The 9,019-nt window shown below is 45.2% G+C and overlaps 1 protein-coding gene across 2 annotated transcripts in view; it reads right to left on the reverse strand.

Moving 5' to 3' along the window:
- The window catches only part of LOC126384404 (growth factor receptor-bound protein 10-like), a 60,945-nt gene that overhangs the window by 31,238 nt on the left and 20,688 nt on the right, over positions 1-9,019 (reverse strand). For both annotated transcript variants that reach the window (XM_050035459.1, XM_050035461.1), the window contains exons 4-5: positions 5,504-5,729; positions 3,492-3,615 (exon numbers count right to left, since the gene is read on the reverse strand). In XM_050035459.1, coding sequence (XP_049891416.1) covers positions 3,492-3,615; positions 5,504-5,729 — 350 coding nt within the window. The remainder of the gene's footprint in view (positions 1-3,491; positions 3,616-5,503; positions 5,730-9,019) is intronic.

Consider the following 9,019-nt stretch of genomic DNA (forward strand, 5'->3'; position numbering starts at 1 on the left):
ATTCACAGGTACACCACCAATCTCCAGAGCTACGCAGCCTTGCAGCAGCCATTCCTCCTCTCTCGTCCTCTACCTGTTGCGCCTCTCTCTCTCTCCTCCTCCGTTCTTCAATTTCACGAAGCTCTTCGTCAGTGTATTCTGGCTCAAATAAATAAGGGCGGCCATCAAACTCTACAAAATCAAATTCCTCCTCCACAAAGTCGCAGTCTGGCAAAAAGTCAGCCATTATTCTATAAATCTTTAATAAAATAAATGAATGAATTTTTCAGGCTACTGTCCGGTTCTGCCTTCCAGCTGTTGCTGCTTGTTCTATATTTCGGCCGCGCTTTGGAAAGCAGAGCTAGATGGTAAACAAACATGGCAGCACACCGGTAAGACCGGTAAGGTAAGACAACACGTTTGAAAGTTGCCCGTTCACTTACGTTTTAACAGGTCTGACGCTGCTATGCACCCCGGCTGTATCTAGGCTAACGGCTAACATGCTAACTATTATTTTTATCACTTCACTAGTCACTTGAAACAAATTTAGGACGATAGGAGACAGGTTGAAATAAACCGAAATTTCCCTTTAAGCCGGCATTGAAGGTACAGCACCAAAACAATGTCGGTATGAACATGAAAGCCAGCAGGACAGGCATGATATTTTGATGACATGTATCCCGTGTCTTCAAAGGGCTGGAAAATGTGAGGTCGGACGCTGGGCGCTACTGTTGCGCCTACTCTGTGTGTACTTTCAAGGGCGCAGAGGCAGGTTGCGTCTAAGGTTGCTAGGCGATCATAACCAGCACTGTATCATAGCCTATTTACCAGAGATCCTGAATGCAGAGCTGATCTTCTTCCAGGTGTTCTTCCGTAAGGGTGTATTATGCCAAAAATATTGTCTGTGGTACAGATGTACAGCTTTGGGTATCCCTGCACTAAAATGATAAGCTTCTCCTCCATAGTTACCATCAACATGTTTTTACGCAGGAGGGGAACGATATCTGGATACTGGTCATTCCTCGTCACATGACATGTGGTGCACGCCGCTGCTTTGAACTGCTTTGAAGTTGAACTCTGTTTATCTCCTGCGCCCTGAAAAAAATAGACCCTTGGGAACACATGCGCTGCACAATGGCGTCGCTCTGGCATTTGAGCATGCCTGCCACACGTCTACATTGAAAACAATGAATTTGAAGGCGCAAAATAGGCGCATATGTATGGCCTCTAAGTGTGCAACTCACTGCAGGAGATTTAAAAAGTAGCCGACAGCAGCTAGCAGCTAACTTTAAGAAGAAAAACAGCGACCAAAAATGTCTGCAAACTGGGGTCTTGGAAGTCTGGAAGCACCAGACAAGATCAGCTCTCATATAACGAGGATAGTAAGTGATTGCTATCGCCATGTTATACCATTGTTAAGGTTTATAAAGCACATGCACTAAATGAAGAGATGTCAGAGTGAGGGAGCTGCCTTGGACAGGCGCCCCAAGCAGTTTGGGATTCAGTGTGATGCTCAAGGGCACCTCAGTAGTGCACAGGAAGCGAGCTGGCACCTCTCGAGCTACCAGTGCATGCTCCATACTTGGTCCAGATGGGGACTTGAGCTAGCGATCCTATGATTCCCAACTCACAACTCTATGGATGAGCCACTGCCACTCCAAGGCAAGGTCTGTGGACTATCTTGAGTAACCTGGTCATGATTTCTGGAAAGAGACATTGATGTTGAGTTTTTAAATTGTGTTTTTTGGCGCTTTGAGCACCACAAGCTGAGTGCCATCTAGCTCCATTTTATTGGAGAGAAAACAGACATCTCTATGGCCGCCATCTCAAACACCTGGCAACTCACACTTAAACAATCTCGATTGATAAACAGCTCTACAGGTAAGAGGGTAAATATGTATGTTTGATTTGGGGCTGAACTGTCCCTTTAATGTGTGACCATCATATCGATAAATGATTGTAAGTGATGATTCTTTACACTGCTGCTTTCTGTTTCCCATGATCACCATCACCTCCAGCCACTCATTTATCAGTCTCCCAGCCACCTCCTCTGCTTGTTCAGCCAAAAGCGTTTTCTCTTTTGCTGACGATGATAAACATGAAGGAATGTTGGAAGTGATCTTTCCTTCCAGTGCGAGCTTTATCGCCGTTTGCACTGGAAGAATACTACCATCTTCCTGTTTTTCTACCAGTAAGTAGTCTTGAAGAATTTCCTGCCGACTCCAACCTGGTAACATGCCATAAAACATGCAATGAAGAAGAAGCGAAACACTGCCAGACCTCCGAACCATAATCTGACAGAAACATTACAGCAGGGACGAGTCATCAATGTCAGACACAAAGCACATGATGAGCAGCTTCAGGAAATATTAAACTGGATTTAATACACTCGTTATCACGAAACACAAATGTATATTCCCTGTCTTTAGCGCGTGCTGGCCGATGACTTGCCTCCTCAGACACATGAAACAACAGTGAAATGAACTAAAGTGAACAAAAGTGGACAGAATGAAGATGTTCTGGGAGCGAGACATGATGCAACATCTGGTCCGCTCTCACACAAACACACACAAAAGATCCTTTGTGCAAACTGCAAACCAGCTCTCTGACTCCAGACCTTGTGAGATGATGTCAACGATGTGCAAAGATAATGCGTTGTCTTATCGTGTGTGTGTGTGTGTGTGTGTGTGTGTGTGTGTGTGATCTTAATAATGCCACCTATGCGTGTATCTATGTGTGTGGGAGTATGGAAGAAAGATTGAGCATCTAAAATAACTTTTGTGGTTCAGGGTGGGCATCCTGAAAACGTCTTTGAGAGAGATGGAACATTCCTGGGACAGGAGGCTCTACCGGGGGAAGGAAGGGCACACACACACACACACACACACACACACACACGCACATACGGTGACGTTAAGAGCCAAGGTTTAAGCGTGTGAACCGGAAAAGGGCGCCTGTCTTGCCGGAGCCAGCAGACAGACTCAGAAGGTTCAGAGTTGTATTCCCAGCTCTGCTGCGGAAGTCTGCGCTCTGTCTGCAGCATCCTGAGGACATCGCTCACCTCCATCCACAGCAAAACACGTCTGTCACCCCGTGTGTGTGTGTGTGTGTGTGTGTGTGTGTCTGTGTGTGTACATGTGATTGATAATGATGCTTCCATTATAACACACACACACACACACACATATAGTCAGATAACCCAGGGTGAGCTGTTGTGTAATGGAAGGAAAGGCCGTCTGCCGCCAAAGTCAACACATGCTGCTCTGACCTGAACATAACAGGCCAGTCAGCTGGTTTCAAAACACACACACACACACACTCTCTCTTGTGATGGTGGTCATGCAAAGGACATCAAGTATTAACAGCTTTGGTGGTAGTGACCGGTAACTATTTCAAAAACATACAGAACAGTGGGTGATGTTTCCTTGTTTCCTCTCCTCCCTCCTCCCGTCACCTGTAGAGCATCAGTGAGTGTGTATCGGCGCAGGTAAGGTGGTTGTGGCCGTACTTACGTGGTTGTCGGAGCTCTGTATGGGGCTGAGGACGGGGGAGCTTGCTGGGCTGCAGAGCTCGGGGAAAGGATTGGGGATGGCGGGCAGGGAGGCTGGACGCAGCTGATGCTCTTCCTGCAGGCACCTGCAGAGGGAGACACACACTGCTGTCATGGCCGGGTGACCAGAGAAAGGCTCACAACACTGTACATGATGATGGGTATAAAACTGATGGCATTTGGGTATAAAAATAAAGTGCGGCACACGTCATATATTAGACTGAAAGGTTAATTTTCTCTTTGACCTTTGAGCAACATGACATTTTGAGAGTTTGGGATAGAAAAGCAAAGTATTGTAGCATAACATCTGCCTTATAAAGCTCCAGGTGACTTACAGTTAATTTATAGTGACATCATTTAAAATGTGACTTAATTTTGCTGCTGCTACAATATAAATTAAAGCTCCAGTGTGTAGGGTGTATGGGGATACATCAGCAGAAAAGGAATAAGTAGATATTTTTTTGTCTATAATGAAAATAAGTATCACTGTGTTTTCGTTACCTTAGAATGAGCCTTTTATATCTACATAAGGAGCAGGTCCTTGTCTACCTGCAGATAATTCAGCGCTTCGTAAAAACCTCCTGAACGTCTCGATCAGAAAAAAGCTGAGCAGACATGAGCAGGAAGTGGGAAAGCCGCCTGTCTTCGCCATGGCAAACCAGTGTTACTTGACCAACGGGACCAGACTGGCCGACCCGTATGCTCTCACTCAGTGGATGGATGATGTCGACTGGCCGACCCGTATGCTCTCACTCAGTGGATGGATGATGTCACAGGAAGCCAATCTTACAAAAGAGGACCACACTTGTTTGTTTTGCTATGGAAGCTAACGTTAGCTAATGTGCTAAAAAGTTAGCGTTCCAGAGAAATCCAATATTCCTCTTAATCCCTCCCCAGTTTCTGATGAGGTGGACATGATAACCCTTAATACACATAACCTTATTCATCCCTACAACAGGAAATACTTTTTCCCTAACCTGATATGAAGTGTGCGCTGCACATGTGAGCATTTTTGATGATGGCCTCCGTCCAGTCCTTTGGTCTTATCACATTTAACCATAGTTGTCGTTGTTTTTGTTGACGGGCAGTGGCGGCTGGTTTTGAGCCATGACTCCTTCTATTCTGGCTCCCAATAACACAACAAGACAAACACATTTTAAGACACCTGTGTAGCCTACAGCCCTGTGGGGGAGAGGCAGCTGCACCTCCAGGTAACAAACTGACGTCACTGTGACGTCGGCCCTAAAAGGGTCTCTAACAATATGAAGAAACAGATTTTCTGTAAAAAACAAAACAAAAACAAAAACAAATTTGGCATATATTTTCAAATAGGTGCACAAAATGTGTGGGGATGTGACCGAAAAGGGTTAAAAAAGTAAATTGTATTTCATCTCAACGTTAAGGAGAAAAATAACCATCCTAATTGAAGAACAATGAATCGCCTAGAAGCGGATTAATACTTGTGCGTCAGCTCTATACAAAGCGTATGTCATGGCCTATGCATGTGGCCCACTCCATTAGGAGCATTTATACTTGTGCGGTGGTGTGTCTGTGTCATTCTGCAGTTACACAGTCAACATATACAGACACATGACACATTAAAACAGGATTGTTGTGGAACTCAAAATGATAACTGTACCAGTGTTAGTCTAAGCACATCAGATGTGAGTATGCGATTCCTTAACTCTCCATATTGACATAGTTTTCACCTAGCCTGTATACTTTGATAGCATAACCAAATTCCTGAAATTCAGTTGTAGCTTTTTGTTTTGGTGTGCCACCCCAACATTGTCAGTGCCCCCATGCAGCCACACTTAAGAAAAATTTCCAGGGGCACCACTGCAGCGTGGTGCTGATGCAAACAAACCAAATGAAGCACACAGAGCCAAAGACAAACAGGAGACAGTACTTCCAGTTGTGTGTTTGAATAGAAGACAGAGAAATCGATGCAGGGGGCAGGTAATGAGAGTCTACCTGACGGCCTGGATGTGCATGGGCTGAGAGTGCCGCAGAGGTGGGGTGTGACGACGGTGGGCCTGGCCGTGTCCCGGGTAGGCAGGGTGTATATGTTGGTGGTGGTGGTTGGGAGTGTGCACGTGGCCGTTGTTCAGGAGCAGCGCCGTGTCTGCCTGCACAGGGTACACACTCTCCATGGAGGAGTTCATGTCATTCACCAGCTGCTCCAGGTCCACGTCGTCGTCTGTGGAAGAGGGCGGATAGTGGGATGGGAGAGGGTGGAAAAAGAAAGTGAGTGACAGTGACAGTGACAGTGACAGTAGACGCTGCAGGACAGCAGATATCCAGTGGCCTCAGTGGGAACCAGTGTTTGAGAGGTTATTTTTAAACCATCTAGTACCAGCTGATGTCATTAGAAGTCATCCTTCATGGACTGTAGAGGGGACTGTCTGCAAAAAACTGAATCTGTCTACTGTAACTGTGGCAGCAAAGTTTAGTGAGGATCTGCATTCTTTCGCTGTAGTTTTCACAGTTGATATGAAAGCCTTTATCAAAGTAAAACAAGACAAACTAGAAGTCTGGTTATGGACACTTCTACGTTGCAATTGATGTATCTTGTATTTCTACTTCTGTATTTAAAGACAGACAGAGACAATATTAAATGATAAATGGACTGCCTTTATATACGGTAGCACTTTTCTAGTCTTAGTGGCGACTCAAAGCGCTTTACAACACAAGCACCATTCACTCATTCACACACCGGGGCTGGACGATACAACCATAACTATCTCAATGTCAATTTCATTGATACAGATATAATAACTATTTGATATGTCCTCTTGTAAATGACCCCAATGTGACCCCCAAAGACTTGCAACTCGATTTCCCTTCATTTCCTGAATCAACACCTTTGATTCAAGACAAGTCGACACTTAATTCTCCAGTTGTTTTTTTCCTGCGATGAAGCTACCAATGAAATCTTGGCGACTAATGACCTTTCTAGTCGTCTATCAGGGGGCGGCCCTAACTAAGACATGTTCAGCTTGGGTATGACATAATTCCCAGCTACGATAGTTCATGAGCTAATGCTAAGCTAACGTTATTACTCCATTGTTAAAACTGAATTACACTGGGGGAAGAGAGTGCATCATGACTTGTTTGGGACTCAAAACTCAAAGTGTAGGACTTGGAGTTTTTGGTCTTGATTTGACTTGGACTTGCCTGTCTAAATTGGGACTTGAGCACAAAGACTTGAGACTTGTGATTTGGTCCCACCTCTGACACACAATCATACAGAAGTGACGAGGCTACCATACAAGGTTCCACCTGCTCATCAGATAAACACTCACACACTGACAGCACAGTCACTGGGGGAGCAAAGACACAAGTCAGCTGCAGGGGCCGAGGATCAAACCACCGACAGCCTGACTGGTAGATAACCACTCGACCTACTGAGCCACAGCCGCCCTACTGGAAGCCAATTTGTCGTAAATGAATGTTACAGAGTCCTGTTAGGGTTAAAAGTTTACTTCAGGGTCAATAAAGGGTTACTTGTTTTACTTTAAACACACAGCGGAGCATTCTGACCTTTTGTCCCACTCCTACTGCACATGCTGAGACAAAGCCGCAGCATTGTGACTAGCACCTTTAATTAGTTGTAATTTAACACGGTCAACAGCCAAATTATTGCCAGAAGCACATCGTGGTCCTGAACTGTTGAGCACAACACCAAAGGGAGAGAGAACACACAGACTTGTTTTGAAGTTTCACTCCTCCTCGTGTTGGATTTCACTTTGGCTTGGATTCCTTCCAATGGCTGTGTAGTACACTAACTGGCCCGCTCTTCATTGGTCAGATTATGTGAAACCTGTCATTCAAGGCCCTGAGTTGTCCGTCAAGAAATGGAAGTTGGAAGAAACAGTCACCCACAGACGGGACAACCAACCTAACCACAGTGAGAGGGTCTTTACAGGACAGTCAACAAGGCAGCTGCCAGTCAGTGCGTGTCTTTCAAGATGAACTGTTACTAATTAACGGAGGTCAGTCTGGGATTAATACGTCATACTGCAAAATCTATCGGCCTTCAGGGATTGTTTACCATTTCTCTGGCCTACAGAAATGTATTCCCTAAACCTCCACCTCTTACAAGCTAACGTGCACTGTCAACCAGTGGGGAGAAGTGTATAGCAGCATAAAAATATTGCTGCTATACACTTACAGAATAAGTTCAAGAGGTCTGTTCGATGTCCTCACAAGTGTGGTATGTCTCTGTGTGTGTGTATATGTGTGTGTCCAAAGCCCTTTGGTCCTACGTGCGTCCAACCCCGACACCACACACAGAATTCCTGACATTCCTGCAGAAAAAATTACAGCACTCGGGGAACGTTCACCAGCCTGTTCATGGCACATGGTGACCAAATGACCAGGACACCAAAGTAGGACACCAAAACACACACACACACACACACACAGTCTCTCTCTTGTGACAGTGGTCAGCTAAAGGACATCAAATACAATAAGGAGTCCTAAATCTAACGGAACATTAGTGGTACTGACCGGTAACCATTTCAAGAACGCACTCGTACATTTTGAGGCTTTTATGTTCTTTTTAAAAATGTGTGGCTAAATGAGAGTACAGGACATCACGCCAAACTTGGTTTAAGGTCAGGTTGTGCAACCGTGGTGTAACTAGTTTATAGCCTAACATTAGCTTTGTACTTCATGTACTGTGGCTCAGAGGCAGAACAGGTCGCCCACCAATTGGAAGATCGGCGGTTCATCCCCGGCTCCTCCAGTCAACATGGGTACTCCAAGGATACACCACATGTCGAAGTATCCTTGGGCAAGATACTGAGCCCCAAATTGCTCCTGATGGCTGTTCCATCGGTGTGTGAGAGTGTGTGAATGGTTACTGAGTAGCTGGTGGCATCTTGTATGGTAGCCTCGGCCACCAGTGTGTGAATGTGTGTGTGAATGGGTGAATGTGACTCGTAGTGTAAAGGCGCTTTGAGTGGTCAGAAGACTAGAAAGGCGCTATACAAGTGCAGTCCATTTACTTCTGGCGACTGCGTTTAAGCTTCGAAAAAGTGGTGGTCATTACTGAAGATTATTTTCCTGAACAAAACGTGTAAGTATCATAAACGTTTGTTTGCCTCAAAGCTTACTTTCTGCAATAATCCAAAATCCAATGGAAGAATCCCATTGGATTTTGGATGAGGGAACCAGGGCGACGCTAACTCCCGTGTCGGCCTACAGAAAAATGTCATCCCAGCCTACTTGTTTCGTCTTTGCACACTGAGTCCGTTTCTTTCGTCAGTAAATGGGTGCGGTTACATGATGGCTTCTCATTCAGAATTAAATAAATCTGAATGAAATCATTCGGAATTAAAGTCTTTCCAGGTAGTTTACATGGGAAATATTCATTCTGAATGAGGGTTTACACGGGAGATCAATTTAATCGCCTTTTAATCGCCTTTATTCGGGTCCCCTCAAGGTTTGGGGCAGGGAAGGTTTCTGATTGGATAGGGGGCGGGG

The sequence above is a fragment of the Epinephelus moara genome, chromosome 22, assembly GCF_006386435.1.
Source record: "Epinephelus moara isolate mb chromosome 22, YSFRI_EMoa_1.0, whole genome shotgun sequence".
Taxonomy (NCBI): Eukaryota; Metazoa; Chordata; class Actinopteri; order Perciformes; family Serranidae; genus Epinephelus; species Epinephelus moara.